At 42.3% G+C, this 17,360-nt stretch overlaps 1 protein-coding gene across 1 annotated transcript in view; it reads right to left on the bottom strand.

The window, feature by feature from the left end:
- Positions 1–16,852, bottom strand: part of tecpr2 (tectonin beta-propeller repeat containing 2) — a 96,876-nt gene extending 80,024 nt beyond the window's left edge. Inside the window, 3 exon segments of the mRNA XM_034195156.1 lie at positions 9,350–9,490; positions 13,819–13,934; positions 16,708–16,852. Coding sequence (XP_034051047.1) covers positions 9,350–9,490; positions 13,819–13,899 — 222 coding nt within the window. The 5' untranslated portion in view covers positions 13,900–13,934; positions 16,708–16,852.
- Positions 16,853–17,360: the final 508 nt, after the last annotated feature.

Here is a 17,360-nt window from a genome sequence, read left to right as displayed (position 1 = left end):
TCTGCTCTGGGTGTGAAATGTTTAGTTATTCCTCGGCCTCCTTTAGCAGTAATGGTACTTGTAAGTGTAGCTTATTCGTAGCTTTGGAGGCCAGGCTGGGCGAATTGGAGACTCGGCTCCGCACCGTGGAAAATTCTACAGCTAGCCAGGCCCCTGTAGTCGGTGCGGACCAAGGTAGCTTAGCCGCCGTTAGTTTCCCTCTGGCACATCCCGAGCAGCCGGGAAAGCAGGCTGACTGGGTGACTGTAAGGAGGAAGCGTAGCCCTAAACAGAAGCCACGTGTACACCGCCAACCCGTTCACATTTCTAACCGTTTTTCCCCACTCGGCGACACACCCGCCGAAGATCAAACTCTGGTTATTGGCGACTCTGTTTTGAGAAATGTGAAGTTAGCGACACCAGCAACCATAGTCAATTGTCTTCCGGGGGCCAGAGCAGGCGACATTGAAGAAAATTTTAAACTGCTGGCTAAGGCTAAGCGTAAATTTGGTAAGATTGTAATTCACGTCGACAGTAATGACACCCGGTTACGCCAATCGGAGGTCACTAAAATTAACATTGAATCGGTGTGTAACTTTGCAAAAACAATGTTGGACTCTGTAGTTTTCTCTGGGCCCCTCCCCAATCGGACCGGGAGTGATATGTTTAGCCGCATGTTCTCCTTGCTGGCTGTCTGAGTGGTGTCCAAAAAATGAGGTGGGCTTCATAGATAATTGGCAAAGCTTCTGGGGAAAACCTGGTCTTGTTAGGAAAGACGGCATCCATCCCACTTTGGATGGAGCAGCTCTCATTTCTAGAAATCTGGCCAATTTTCTTAAATCCTCCAAACCGTGACTATCCAGGGTTGGGACCAGGAAGCAGAGTTGTAGTCTTACACACCTCTCTGCAGCTTCTCTCCCCCTGCCATCCCCTCATTACCCCATCCCCGTAGAGACGATGCCTGCTCCCAGACCACCAATAACCAGCAAAAATCTATTTAAGCATAAAAATTCAAAAAGAAAAATAATATAGCACCTTCAACTGCACCACAGACTAAAACAGTTAAATGTGGTCTATTAAACATTAGGTCTCTCTCTTCTAAGTCCCTGTTAGTAAATGATATAATAATTGATCAACATATTGATTTATTCTGCCTTACAGAAACCTGGTTACAGCAGGATGAATATGTTAGTTTAAATGAGTCAACACCCCCGAGTCACACTAACTGCCAGAACGCACGTAGCACGGGCCGAGGCGGAGGATTAGCAGCAATCTTCCATTCCAGCTTATTAATTAATCAAAAACCCAGACAGAGCTTTAATTCATTGGAAAGCTTGACTCTTAGTCTTGTCCATCCAAATTGGAAGTCCCAAAAACCAGTTTTATTTGTTGTTATCTATCGTCCTCCTGGTCATTACTGTGAGTTTCTCTGTGAATTTTCAGAACTTTTGTCTGAATAGTGCTTAGCTCAGATAAGATAATTATAATGGGCAATTTTAACATCCACACAGATGCTGAGAATGTCAGCCTCAACACTGCATTTAATCTATTATTAGACTCAATTGGCTTTGCTCAAAATGTAAATGAGTCCACCCACCACTTTAATCATATCTTAGATCTTGTTCTGACTTATGGTATGGAAAATGAAGACTTAACAGTAGTCCCTGAAAACTCCCTTCTGTCTGATCATTTCTTAATAACATTTACATTTACTCTGATGGACTACCCAGCAGTGGGGAATAAGTTTCATTACACTAGAAGTCTTTCAGAAAGCGCTGTAACTAGGTTTAAGGATATGATTCCTTCTTTATGTTCCCTAATGCCATATACCAACACAGTGCAGAGTAGCTACCTAAACTCTGTAAGTGAGCTAGAGTATCTCGTCAATAGTTTTACATCCTCATTGAAGACAACTTTGGATGCTGTAGCTCCTCTGAAAAAGAGAGCTTTAAATCAGAAGTGCCTGACTCCGTGGTATAACTCACAAAGTCGCAGCTTAAAGCAGATAACCCGTAAGTTGGAGAGGAAATGGCGTGTCACTAATTTAGAAGATCTTCACTTAGCCTGGAAACAGAGTCTGTTGCTCTATAAAAAAAACCTCCGTAAAGCTAGGACATCTTACTACTCATCACTAATTGAAGAAAATAAGAACAACCCCAGGTTTCTTTTCAGCACTGTAGCCAGGCTGACAAAGAGTCAGAGCTCTATTGAGCCGAGTATTCCTTTAACTTTAACTAGTAATGACTTCATGACTTTCTTTGCTAATAAAATTTTAACTATTAGAGAAAAAATTACTCATAACCATCCCAAAGACGTATCGTTATCTTTGGCTGCTTTCAGTGATGCCGGTATTTGGTTAGACTCTTTCTCTCAGATTGTTCTGTCTGAGTTATTTTCATTAGTTACTTCATCCAAACCATCAACATGCCTATTAGTCCCCATTCCTACCAGGCTGCTCAAGGAAGCCCTACCATTATTTAATGCTTCGATCTTAAATATGATCAATCTATCTTTATTAGTTGGCTATGTACCACAGGCTTTTAAGGTGGCAGTAATTAAACCATTACTTAAAAAGCCATCACTTGACCCAGCTATCTTAGCTAATTATAGGCCAATCTCCAACCTTCCTTTTCTCTCAAAAATTCTTGAAAGGGTAGTTGTAAACAGCTAACTGATCATCTGCAGAGGAATGGTCTATTTGAAGAGTTCAGTCAGGTTTTAGAATTCATCATAGTACAGAAACAGCATTAGTGAAGGTTACAAATGATCTTCTTATGGCCTCAGACAGTGGACTCATCTCTGTGCTTGTTCTGTTAGACCTCAGTGCTGCTTTTGATACTGTTGACCATAAAATTTTATTACAGATTAGAGCATGCCATAGGTATTAAAGGCACTGCGCTGCGGTGGTTTGAATCATATTTATCTAATAGATTACAATTTGTTCATGTAAATGGGGAATCTTCTTCACAGACTAAGGTTAATTATGGAGTTCCACAAGGTTCTGTGCTAGGACCAATTTTATTCACTTTATACATGCTTCCCTTAGGCAGTATTATTAGACGGCATTGCTTAAATTTTCATTGTTACGCAGATGATACCCAGCTTTATCTATCCATGAAGGCAGAGGACACACACTAATTAGCTAAACTGCAGGATTGTCTTACAGACATAAGGACATGGATGACCTCTAATTTCCTGCTTTTAAACTCAGATAAAACTGAAGTTATTGTACTTGGCCCCACAAATCTTAGAAACATGGTGTCTAACCAGATCCTTACTCTGGATGGCATTACCCTGACCTCTAGTAATACTGTGAGAAATCTTGGAGTCATTTTTGATCAGGATATGTCATTCAAAGCGCATATTAAACAAATATGTAAGACTGCTTTTTTGCATTGACGCAATATCTCTAAAATTAGAAAGGTCTTGTCTCAGAGTGATGCTGAAAAACTAATTCATGCATTTATTTCCTCTAGGCTGGACTATTGTAATTCATTATTATCAGGTTGTCCTAAAAGTTCCCTGAAAAGCCTTCAGTTAATTCAAAATGCTGCAGCTAGAGTACTGACGGTGACTAGAAGGAGAGAGCATATCTTATCCATATTGGCCTCTCTTCATTGGCTTCCTGTTAATTCTAGAATAGAATTTAAAATTCTTCTTCTTACTTATAAGGTTTTGAATAATCAGGTCCCATCTTATCTTAGGGACCTCATAGTACCATATCATCCCAATAGAGCGCTTCGCTCTCAGACTGCAGGCTTACTTGTAGTTCCTAGGGTTTGTAAGAGTAGAATGGGAGGCAGAGCCTTCAGCTTTCAGGCTCCTCTCCTGTGGAACCAGCTCCCAATTCGGATCAGGGAGACAGACACCCTCTCTACTTTTAAGATTAGGCTTAAAACTTTCCTTTTGCTAAAGCTTATAGTTAGGGCTGGATCGGGTGACCCTGAACCATCCCTTAGTTATGCTGCTATAGACTTAGACTGCTGGGGGATTCCCATGATGCACTGAGTGTTTCTTTCTCTTTTTGCTCTGTATGCACCACTCTGCATTTAATCATTAGTGATTGATCTCTGCTCCCCTCCACAGCATGTCTTTTTCCTGGTTCTCTCCCTCAGCCCCAACCAGTCCCAGCAGAAGACCGCCCCTCCCTGAGCCTGGTTCTGCTGGAGGTTTCTTCCTGTTAAAAGGGAGTTTTTCCTTCCCACTGTCGCCAAGTGCTTGCTCACAGGGGGTCGTTTTGACCATTGGGGTTTTTACGTAATTATTGTATGGCCTTGCCTTACAATATAAAGCGCCTTGGGGCAACTGTTTGTTGTGATTTGGCGCTATATAAATAAAACTGATTGATTGATTGATTGATTGACATGTCATAGAATCCAATGGATATCAACACTGTTTGACCTTTTCTTTGCAGACCAAGCATTCAACACAGTCAAAACTATTCCATTTAAATTCCGTAAGTCAGAGGAATTTTGGGGATGACCCAAAAAGCAATGATGTGGATTTTGCATCACCACTCTTAGCTTTATAGTGGAGAAGAGCGGAGAAGGATATTTTTTCTCCAAAACAGATCAAATCTAGACTTGCATCTCAGATGTACCTTCTAGCAATTTGTAGCTAAACTTTTAGATCATCTTTTTAAATGAATCCTCCTCTATACCACGTCACCATGAAACTGCATAACTGGTGATACAAAATGTAAAGATGGCAGTGTCCACAACTCCGACAAAACAGCCACAGAAGCCAATAACTTCTTCTGGGTTATCTGGGTGTCTTGGTGGCTTTCCTCACTCTTTTCCTTCTTGCACAGTCAATCAGTTTTTGAGAACTGTCGACTCCATGCAGATTTACCATAGAGTGCCATACTGTTTGTATTTCTTTGTAATTGATGTAAATAAAGTTCAAGGCATATTCAGTGGCAGCTTTACCATTAAAGAGCATCGTCCGCAACGACCACAAAAGACTCCAAGCTGTCACTGATGTAAAAGGGGGCAAAACACAGTATTAAGAACAGGGGTATGTAAACTTTTGATAAGGATCATTTAGGTAGTTTCCGTTGTCAACATGATTTACACAGAATAAACAGTTGTTTGGCAATAAATGGCTTCACCAAACCACTAACCATGAGTGAAAAAAAGTTTTTGTGTTATCACTCACTCACTCATCTTCAACTGCTTATCCGAAACTGGGTCACGGGGCTAACAGCTCCAGCAGAGGATCCCAAACTTCCCTTTCCCAGACCACATTAACAACCTCTGATTGGGGGATATCAAGGGCATTCCCAGGCCAGTGTGGAGACATAATCTCTCCACCTAGTCCCGGGTCTTCGCTGGGGTCTCCTCCCAGCTGGACGTGACTGGAACACCTCCCTAGGGAGGTGCCCAGAGGGCATCCTTACCTGATGTCCGAGCCACCTCAACTGACTCCTATCAATGCAAAGGAGCAGCGGCTCTACTCCAAGCTCCTCACAGATGACCGAGCCTCTCACGTTATCTCTAAGGGAGGCACCAGTCACCCACATTAGGAAACTCATTCCGGCTGCTTGTACCCGTGATCAAGCTCTTTCAGTCATGACCCAACCCCTCATGACCATGGGTGAGAGCAGGAACAAAGATTGACCAGTAGATCGAGAGCTTCGTCTTTTGACTCAGCTTCCTTTTCCTCACAACAATACAGTAGAGTACACACAACACTGTCCCTGCTGCGCCGATTCTCTGGCCAATCTCATGCCCCATTGTCCCCTCACTCGTGAACAAGACCCCGAGGTACTTGAACTCCTTCACTTGGGGCAAGACCTCATTCCCTACCCGGAGGAGGCAATGCATCCGTTTCCTGCTGAGAACTGTGGCCTCAGTTTTAGAGGTGCTGATCTCATCCCAGCGGCTTCACACTTGGCTGCAAATTGATCCAGTGTGTGCTGGAGGTCACAGGCTGATGAAGCCAGCAGGACCACATCATCTGCAAAAAGCAGTGAAGAAATCCTGAGCCCACCAAACTGAAGATCATCCTCCGACCGACGACACCTCGATATCCTGTCCATGAATATCACAAACAGTATTGGTGACAAGACGCAGCCCTGGCACAGGCCAACCCCTATCGAAAACAAGTCTGACTTACTGCCGAGAAGCCGAACATAGCTCTCGCTTTGTAAGTACAGAGATTAGATGGTACCCCGATCATGCGTTCTCCAAGTCCACACAACACATGTAGACTGTGTTAGATATATTTTTGTGGGGGAAAAATAATAACTGGATGGGCATACTTTCAGGCCCCCTCCAGGATCATTGTGAGAGTGAAGAGCTGGTTGGTTGCTCCATGGCCCGGACAGAACCCGCATTGTTCCTCTTCAATCTGAGGTTCGACTACTGGCTGAACCCTCCTTTCCAACACCCTGGAGTAGGCTTTACCAGGGAGGCTGAGTAGTGTGATGCCCCTGTAACTGGTACACACTCTCTTGTCTCCCTTTTTAAATATGGGGACTACCACCCCACTTTGCCACTCCTTAGGCACTGTCCCAGACCTCAACGCAATGTTGTAGAGAAGTCTCATCCGAGATAATCCCTCCACACCCAGAGCCTTCAGCATTTCTGGACAGATCTCTTCCATCCCTGGGGCTTTGCCACTGCGAGGTTGTTTGACTATCTCAGTGACTTCCACCAAAGTAATTGATGATGATCCCACATCAGCTTCAAGTTCTGCCTCTACTACAGAGGGTGCTTTAGTCTGATGCAGGAGTTCCTCAAAGTGTTCCTTCCAGTGTCTGATTACATCCTCAGATGAGGTCAGCAGTAAGGTCCCAGCCTTAGTGTAGACAGCTTGGATGGTTCCCTGTTTTCATCTCCTTAGTCTGGCCCCTCTCCTGAGACCAATTTGCCCTGGGAGACCCTACCAGGAGCACGTAAACTCCAGACAACACAACTCTCAGGTTCACAGGGGCACACAAACCTCTCCACAATGATAACCATCATGGAACCATCACCTTATCGTGATATATATATATATATACACATATATATATATATATATACACATATATACACACACACACACACACATTTTCTATACCTGTTTACTCCAGCTAAGGGTCATAGTGGGGCTGGAGCCTACCCCAACATAAATTATGTTGGGCCCCAGCAGTCATAGGGCGTGAGGCGGTGGTACACCCTGGACAGGGCCACATATGGACAAACAAACACATTCACACTGAAGTTCTGTAAAATGTAAATAAAAACAGAATACACTGCTTTACAAATCCTCTTCAACATATATTCAATCGAATACACCACAAAGACAAGATATTTAATGTTCAAACTGATAAACTTCATTGTTTTTGTGCAAATATTTGCTCATTTTGAAATGGATGCCTGCAACACATTTCAAAAAGGCTAGGACAGGGGTATGTTTGCCACTGTGGTACATCACCTTTCCATCTAACAACACTCAATAAGCATTTGGGAACTGAGGACACTAATTGTTGAAGATTTGTAGGTGGAATTCTTTCCCGTTATATAATATAATAATAATTTATTAATTTATATAGCGCCAAATCACAAGTAATCGCCTCAAGGCGCTTCACAAACATTTATAAGCAGAATAAAATGAAATAAGATTAAAAGACAATAAAAAAAAATTTAACCATAAAAGGTAAAAGAAGTAAAATAAATAAAACGAATAAAAAAAGACACACAATCATATAAAATACTAATGATAAAACAGGGAAAACAGATGCATCTTCAACCTGGCTTTAAAAGTCTCCACAGAGTCCGACTGTCATGTCAGCGCATGCAGATCATTCCACAGAGCTGGGGCGCGGTGATAAAAAGCTCTTTAATCCGCTGACCTTTTCTTCACCCTGCACCCTGTGAACGCAAAGCCCTTGCCGGCACACAGGACTCAACCAGGCCGGCCAGATAGGGGGGCGCCAGTCCGTGAACAACTTTATAGGCCAATAGTAACACCTTAAAATCCAATCTCAAGGAGACCGGAAGCCAGTGAAGGGATTCCAGAACCGACGTAATATGATCAAACCTTCTGCTTTGTGTCAGAAGTCTGGCAGCAGCATTTTGAACCAGTTGAAGACCCCTGATGCTGGACTGTGGTAAACCAGAAAACAAAGCATTACAATAGTCCAATCTAGAAGAGACAAATGCATGAATCAGAGTCTCAGCATCAGCCATAGACAGGATGGGACAAATCTAAATTTCTTAGATGAAAGAAAGCAGTCCTCGTAATGTCCCTAATGTGGAGATCAAAGGACAACGTAGGATCAAAAATTACCCCAAGCTTCCTCACTTTGTCAGTATGATGTATAACACATGAACCTAGGCTAAGCGCCAGCTGATCAAATTGATGCTGACGTCTTGCTGGACCAAGAACCATCATTTCAGTCTTATCAGAGTTCAAAAGTAGAAAGTTGCTAGACATCCAACTTCTCACTGCTGCGAGACAGTCCTGTAAAGATTTTATGTGGACAGGATTTCCAGCAGCTATCAGCATATACAAGTGAGTGTCATCAGCATAGCAATGAAAAGCAACCCCAAAACACCGCAAAATGTTCCCAAGGGGTGCCATACACAGGGAAAAAAGCAGGGGACCCAGAACGAATCCCCGCGGAACCCCGAACTTCATGCCCCTAAAGTCAGAGGTAGTGTTGTTGCACAACATACAGTGGGAACGACCAGAGAGATAAGACGTCAGCCACGCAAGAGCAGTTCCAGTAATCCCGAAACAGTTTTCTAGCCTATCAAGTAGAATATGATGATCAACTGTGTCAAACGCAGCACTGAGATCCAGCAATACGCTGGAGGGCTGCAAACCATCAGCTGAATCTGGTGTCATCCTTGAACACTGCGATTAGAATATGGACAGGTTTGAGGAAAATACATACAAAAAAAATTTAAGATACATGAGGCATGTATCTTTTGATAATTCCACTGTAAAGGTGATTTATCACTTTATTTTGTTTTGCTTAATAATACATTCTACTTTTTTTTTTTAGAAATGTTTAATATAAAATCCAGTGAAGCTTGGAAGTAAAAGATGCATGCGTGTGTAGGTGTGTGCTTGGTGGTGGGGGCGGGGTCTTGAAAATATTCTTATCTACAAACGGGGGGCTCTGCAGAAAAAGTTTGGGTACAAGAGCACAAAGCAGTCAGTAAAACATTGGACTGTCAGCATCATTTGACTGATATATGTAGCCTTTTAGACTGTCAGCATTTCAGTCATAAACATTATAAAGTTGTCACTTTATTTTCCGATTTCCTCAAAGCCTTTGTAGAGCAACAACCCTGTTAACTCTTTATGATCTGATCAAGTGATCTCCTGTAAACATACTGAGTAATAAAACAGAAGTGAAACAAGAGGCTCTGACCTCCAGGCTGTACTTGTTCATGTGTGAGAGGCGGCGGCAGTACAGATACAGCATGCCGATGCTGCTGCCCACTGCCAGGAAGTCACTGCTGCTGTCCAAGGCTGTCAGGTAGACAAGGACAGAGCGGAACCCACGCTGAATCTGCACAGAGACAGAGGAGCAGCCATCACTTAGTAACTGTCACAATCATTACTGTCAGTTTTCCTTTTTTATCCTACTGGCTTGAAAAGATGATACTTGGTATTCAATGGATTACATGTTTTATGCTCCAAAAGAACTGGGATAGTCAGAAAGATTAAGAAAGTAGACAGGAGTATAAGGAGATGCTGTGTAAGGTGAAAAGAGAACTGGCAAAAGCTAAGGAAAGGACATATACAGTGAGGAAAATAAGTATTTAAAAACCCTGCGGTTTTGCAAGTTCTTTAAGTATTTGAACACCTGTGAAAATCAATGTTAATATTTGGTACAGTAGCCTTTGTTTGCAATTACAGAGGTCAAACGTTTCCCGTAGTTTTTCACCAGGTGTGCACACACTGCAGCAGGGATTTTTGTCCACTCCTCCATACAGATCTTCTCTAGATCTTTCAGGTTTGGAGTTTCAGCTCCCTCCAAAGATTTTCTATTGAGTTCAGGTCTGGAGACTGGCCAGGCCACTCCAGGACCTTGAAATGCTTCTTACGGAGCCCCTCCTTAGTTGCCCTGGCTGTGTGTTTGGGGTCATTGTCATGCTGGAAGACCCAGCCATGACCCATCTTCAATGCTCTTACTGAGGGAAGGAGGTTGTTTGCCAAAATCTCGCAATACATGACCCCATCCATCCTCCCTTCAATACGGTGCAGTCGTCCTGTCCCCTTTGTAGAAGAGCACCTCCAGAGTATGATGTTTCCACCCCCATGCTTCACAGTTGGGATGGTTTTCTTGGGATTGTTCTCATCCTCTAAACATGGTAAGTGGAGTTGATTCCAAAAAGCTCTATTCTGGTCTCATCTGACCACATGACCTTCTCCCATGCCTCCTCTGGATCATCCAGATGGTCACTGGTGAATTTCAAACGGGCCTGGACATGTGCTGGCTTGAGCAGGGGGACCTTGCTGCCCTGCAGGATTTTAAACCATGACAGCATCATGTGTTACTAATGTAATCTTTGTGACTGTGGTCCCAGCTCTCTTCAGGTCATTGATCAGGTCCTCCTGTGTAGTTCTGAACTTTCTCAAAATCATCCTTACTCCACAAATTGAGATTTTGCATGGAATCCCAGACCGAGGGAGGTTGACAGTCATCTTGTGTTTCTTCCACTTTCTAATAAATAATCATAACAGTTGTTGTCTTCTACCAAGCTGCTTTCCTGTTGTCCTGTAGGCCATCCCAGCCTTGTGCAGGTCGACAGTTTTGTCCCTGGTGTCCTTAGACAGCTCTTTGGTCTTGGCTATGTTGGACAAGTTGGAGTGTGATTGATTGAGTGTGTGAACAGGTGTCTTTTATACAGGTAACAAGTTCAAACAGCTGCAGTTAATACAGGTAAAAAGTGCAGAATAAGAGGGCTTCTTAAAGAAAAATTAACAGGTCTGTGTGAGCCAGAATTCTTGCTGGTTGGTAGGTGTTCAAATACTTATTTGCAGCAGTAACATACAAATAAATTATTAAAAAATCATATATTGTGATTTCCGGATTTTTTTTTTTTTAGATCATGTCTCTCACAGTGGACATGCATCTAAGATAAAAATTTCAGACCCCTCCATGATTTCTAAGTGGGAGAACTTGCAAAACTGCAGGGTGTTCAAATATTCAAATACTTATTTTCCTCACTGTAGCGAGCTGTACAAGAAGTTGAACAGTAAGGAAGGAGGAAAGAACAGACAACGGGACCAAGCTGGAAAGGATCTGCAACAGGTTGGGGGGGGTTAAAGGATGCAGATGGTGACGTGCTAACAAGTAAGAAGAGTGTGTTGAGAAGGCGGAGGGAATATTTTGAGGAGCTGATGAATGAAGATAATGACTGAGAGAAAAGGCTGGATGATGTGGAGAGAGGAAATCAGGAAGTGCAGGAGACTAGTAAATCCCTGGTCAACCAAATAACGAAGGATGAATAATGAGCCACGCAGCATGTTTTTATGCTAAAAGACGATTTATTCAACTATCGTGGGAGAATGGTGGCTCTGACAGGCTCTTAGAGGCAGTATATTCAGTTAACGAGGCTCATCTCTAAACGTGGTGCTAATTTCAAGATGTTCAAAATTTAGCAACAACAGAGTGGGGCAGTTTGTGTACGAGTTACTACGATGACTAACGAGGATTATGGAGGCATGTTTGTGGTGAGGACGAGGCTGCTAACACTGCGTTTACGCATAGGCAGGACGCGTTACGAATGTCATATTTGTGTCATTCTTGGCACATTCCTGACATTCTTAATGTGACTTAACACATCTGAATAGGTTTCTTAATAGCGTGTGTTGTGTGATATTCATGATTTTCGTGGAGCATGTTTTGGCTGTCAAAAAATCTTCCACAAATGTCATGCATCACCCTCATTTCGCCTCATGTCGTGGAGGTCGCAACTGAGCATGTTGATCCGTCTTGATTAGTGGTGATCCTTAATAGAGCATGACAGTGTTCTTCTCTGATGTGTGCACAATTAAACCCTGCTACACTGCATTCAGTTTCATTGCTGCAGTATGCTGAAGGACAGTGATGCCAAGTCTGCTAAAAGTCTCATTCCAATGCTCCTCAACGCACTCCTGCAGGTGTTCCACCTGCTGCTGTACCTGATGTTTGGGAAAACGAGTGAGATGTGAGCTATTGCACAGAACAGCGCAACAGCGCAGAACATTATTCTTGACCGTGCGTAATGGTTCCTGATAATTTGCCAGCAACACATGCCATTAATCTTCACTTACCTTATAGTAAGGTAAGTGAACATAAAGAAGTAGAGCTCGTTGAGTGACAAATTAATCCAGAAAAAGCCACTTTTCCTGTGGCAAATTGCATAAAGACAAGATGGAAAACTTTAAAAGGTTCGCCATCCATGTAGACGTCATTGCATGGCCACAGGGTTACAGAGTTGGAGAAGCATAAATCAGGCTTTAGGATATTAAGGTACCACTCTGCAGCAGACCTAGAAAAAACTGTTTTATACATATAACGGATTATTTTCCATTTTATACGTATAGTGGCCAGCACGGTGGCTTAGTGGTTAGCACTGTTGCCTCACAGCAAGGAGGTCATGGGTTTGATTCCCACCTGTGTCCTTTCTGTATGGAGTTTGCATGTTCTCCCTGTGTCTGCGTGGGTTCTCTCCTGGTGCTCTGGCTTCCTTTCACATCCAAAGACACACAGGTTAGGTGGATTGGAAACTTTAAATTGTCTGTAGGTGTGTGTGCGGGCGTGGATGTGTTTGTCTATATGTTGCCCTGCATATCTCACCCATATTGGCCTCTCTTCATTGGCTTCCTGTTAATTCTAGAATAGAATTTAAAATTCTTCTTCTTACTTATAAGGTTTTGAATAATCAGGTCCCATCTTATCTTAGGGACCTCATAGTACCATATCACCCCAATAGAGCGCTTCGCTCTCAGACTGCAGGCTTACTTGTAGTTCCTAGGGTTTGTAAGAGTAGAATGGGAGGCAGAGCCTTCAGCTTTCAGGCTCCTCTCCTGTGGAACCAGCTCCCAATTCAGATCAGGGAGACAGACACCCTCTCTACTTTTAAGATTAGGCTTAAAACTTTCCTTTTTGCTAAAGCTTATAGTTAGGGCTGGATCAGGTGACCCTGAACCATCCCTTAGTTATGCTGCTATAGACGTAGACTGCTGGGGGGTTCCCATGATGCACTGTTTCTTTCTCTTTTTGCTCTGTATGCACCACTCTGCATTTAATCATTAGTGATCGATCTCTGCTCCCCTCCACAGCATGTCTTTTTCCTGGTTCTCTCCCTCAGCCCCAACCAGTCCCAGCAGAAGACTGCCCTCCCTGAGCCTGGTTCTGCTGGAGGTTTCTTCCTGTTAAAAGGGAGTTTTTCCTTCCCACTGTAGCCAAGTGCTTGCTCACAGGGGGTCGTTTTGACCGTTGGGGTTTTACATAATTATTGTATGGCCTTGCCTTACAATATAAAGCGCCTTGGGGCAACTGTTTGTTGTGATTTGGCGCTATATAAAAAAAATTGATTGAATGATTGCCCTGCGGCAGAATGGCGTCCTGTCGAGGGTGTACCCCACCTCGCGCTCTATGACTGCTGTGATAGGCTCCAGCCCCCAGTGACCATTAATTGGACTAAGCGGTTGAAGATGAGTGTGTGAGTACATATAGCGGATTTTATCTGTTTTATACATATAATGGATTTCGATTATAATGGACAAAATTCACTGGTCCACCTGAAACCATTGTATGCAAGTTTTACTGTACTTTTATCTCAATCTAGTTGAAAAGTTGTGTTCCTGAGTCTAAGTCAGCCTCAGTATGGAACAGTTCTATACCTTGGATGGAATGGCATTTAGCAGGTAGTAAAGTGGGCAGAACTCCCTCAGGACAGATGATGGGGCAGAAGGGGTCGCCATGTTTCTTACTGGAAGAAGGCTGGCCAAAACTGGTTCTGAAAGACAGTTCGAAACAAACAGTGTCAGTGAGGCTTTACACCAGTGTGAACGTTTACCGTTTAAATTAAATACTAATGTATAGCAACTTGAAAGGTGCTCACCCACTTGGACTTTAACATTTTTATTGTTAATGATGTAAAAAATAAATAAATAAATAAACTCAAACTTCTTTATCCAAAAACTGATCAAATTTGTCTTCTTTAGTAAGTACTACAAAGACCCTGAGGCCTGTTGATTAATTTAAAAATCATCATTTCTGTTTCTTGCAAGTGACACTGTTAGTGGTTTTGAATTGTTCTTATCCCTGTTCGAATTGTATTTTATCAAATTTTAGTGTTGTTTTATCAATGTTTTGCTTCATTGCTGTTAGCTATAATACATTTTCTTGTACTTTTTATTGCTTTCTGTTGATATTTTTTGTTGTGGTTGCCAAAATGGATGGTCAGCCAACCGAGTTGGGTCCACCCATTTGGACCCTGCTCTTGTGAAGCGCTTTGAGACGACCTGATAATCTATGAGCCTACTTCAAAAAGCTCTCTGCCTCACCTGGAAACAAAAGCATAAGGGAGATCAAGATGTGCCCTTCTTCCACAAAGTGACAGCAAAGCTTGAACATTGGTGAACCAAGTGCATTGATGTTACGGGAGACTATGTTGACAAATAACACAAGATCAATGTTTCTTTTCTGAAATTTTCTAAGTGATGTTAACTTTTTAAAACGCCCTCATAAGCAGTTTCTCCAACCACAGTGTTTGTGGCTAGTTTGTCCTACAGATTGTCAGCTTCAATATGAAGGTAGTTACATCTAAATTACAGCAATTACAACAATTACAGTGCATCCAGAAAGTATTTGCAGGTCTTCACTTTTTCCAAATTCTGTTATGTTACAGCCTTATTCCAAAATGGATGAAATTCATTTTCCCTCAAAATTGTACACACAATACCACATTCATGACTTTATTTATTTATTTGCAAATGTAATAAAGAAACTAAGAAATCACATGTCCATAAGTAGTCACAGCCTTCCCCATGAAGCTCAAAACTGAGCTCAGATGTATCCTGTTTATACTGATTATCCTTCAGATGTTTGTACAGCTTAATTGGAGCCCACCTGGGGTAAATTCAGTTGACTGGACATGATTTGGAAAGACACACACCTGTCTACATATAAGGTCCCACAGTTCACAGTGTATGTCAGAGCACAAACCAAGCATGACGTCAAAGGAACTGTCTGTAGACCTCAGAGACAGGATCGTCTTGCGGCACGTATCTGGGGAAGGACATGGAAACATTTCTGCTGCTTTGAAGGTCCCAATGAGCACAGTGGCCTCCATCATCCGTAAATGGAAGAAGTTTGGATCCACCAGGACTCGTCCTAGAGGCGGCTCACCATCTAAACTGAGCGAGCGGGGGAGAAGGGCCTTAAGTCAGGGAGGTGATCAAGAACCCAATGGTCACTCTGTCAGAGATCCAGCATTCCCCTGTGGAGAGAGGAGAACCTTCCAGAAGGACACCATCTCTGCAGCAATCCACCAATCAGCCCTGTATGGTAGAGTGGCCAGACGGAAGCCACTCAGCAAAAGTCACATGGCAGCCCACCTGGAGTTTGCCAAAAGACACCTGAAGGACTCTCAAACCACGAGAAACAAAATTCTCTGGTCTGACGAAGACAAAAATTGAACTCTTTGGTGTGAATGCCAGGCGTCATGTTTGGAAGAAACCATGCACCATCCCTACAGTGAAGCATGGTGGGGGCAGCATCATGCTGTGGTGATGTTTTTCAGTGGTAGGAACTGGGAGACTAGTCAGGATTGAGGGAAAGATGAATGCAGCAATGTACGGAGACATCCTGGATGAAAACCTGCTCCAGCCCGCTCTTGACCTCAGACTGGGGTGATGGCTCGTCTTTCAGCAGGACAATGACCCTAAGCACACAGCCAAAATATCAAAGGAACGGCTTCAGGACAACTCTGTGAATGTGCTTGAGTGGCCCAGCCAGAGCCCAGACCTTAATTTTGGTTTAATGGTGGGTGTAGTGGAGAGGTCATAAAGACGGCATATGCAGATGTATAAATAAAACTATGGTAATTTAAATGCCTTATATAAGACAATTTACACCTGAAAATACAGTGTATGTGTCCAAACTGATTAGCTCTCAAATAATCTCTCGTTTTTCTGATCACCTGGAAAAAGATGTGCCAAATCTGTTTAAAAACAAAAATAACAAAAGTGAATTACTGTAAGACCACTGTACATTCCTTCCAACATTTATCATTTGAAAAATGGTCAAACTGACTGATTTAATTTAATTGAGGATTCATACTAAGAAATAATAACTTTATTTCAACCCAACGTTGTATTTGAGACTGGCAACAAATAGTGTACAGGACGAGTTTATTGTGACATAGACATAGGCCGAACATGACAGAACATCTTCGGGAATTCACTGACAATTGAAATCACGTTTTAACGCGAAGGCACCTCATTTTAAATGGGAAAATAAAGCAAATTTCCAGTTATTTAAAGGGAAATCGGCATGACGCTCCTAACACAGATGACGTGTAATATGCGCCAATGTAAATGTGAAGACAAGTGATCTCAAATCTTGTACATCCTCAAAACAAGGTCAACAACAACAAAACCTGTCGTTTACTTGATTATCGCTCACCAAGTAGAAGCTAGTTAGCATCAGATGGAGCTAAGCACTGCACTCAGAGCTAGCAGCCCGAGCTAACGTTAATAGCAGAAATAACCTTATGAATCACTTACACCAAGCGTGCAGCGTTGGATCCACGTCACATATTATTATGAACATTGGTTTTACGAAAGAGTTGTAGCCTGTCGGCGACATCGCCCTATCTGACAGATTTCACACTGATGCTGCTGTGATGTCAACAAACTGCGCCACCTACTGACACAACATGGAATCTCACGCCATCTGCTTTACTTTTTTTTGGCAAATGTACCCAAACCAACCGATAAATTCGACTTAATTCAGTTATTATAAGGTCTTGAATCCCCTGATATATTTTGACAATTGATAATTTAGTGTTAATCTGTGGATTTGGCGGATTTAGAAATAATAGGAAACGGAAACGCAATGAGTATGATCAACAGAAAACACGGAAAATGGATCTCCCAATCCATTTATTTACTTTCTGAAAATGATATCTGGATTAAACCTGCCTTTTTAAACCTAATTTTATGCCCTCAGTTTAATCATTCTAATTTTTCCGTTGAGTTTTTTCTCTTACATTTATTTCTCCGTAATTGTTAGACCATTGCTGTCGTAAAAAACATTAGGTCATACACATTAAAAGCACACTATATATATATATATATATATATATATATATATATATATATATATATATATATATATATATATATATACATACAACGATCTAATGATAAGAAATATA

This window comes from Thalassophryne amazonica, chromosome 19, assembly GCF_902500255.1.
Source record: "Thalassophryne amazonica chromosome 19, fThaAma1.1, whole genome shotgun sequence".
NCBI lineage: Eukaryota > Metazoa > Chordata > Actinopteri > Batrachoidiformes > Batrachoididae > Thalassophryne > Thalassophryne amazonica.
The sequence above is the reverse complement of the archived record's forward strand: the minus strand, read 5'-3'. Positions and strand labels throughout refer to the sequence as shown.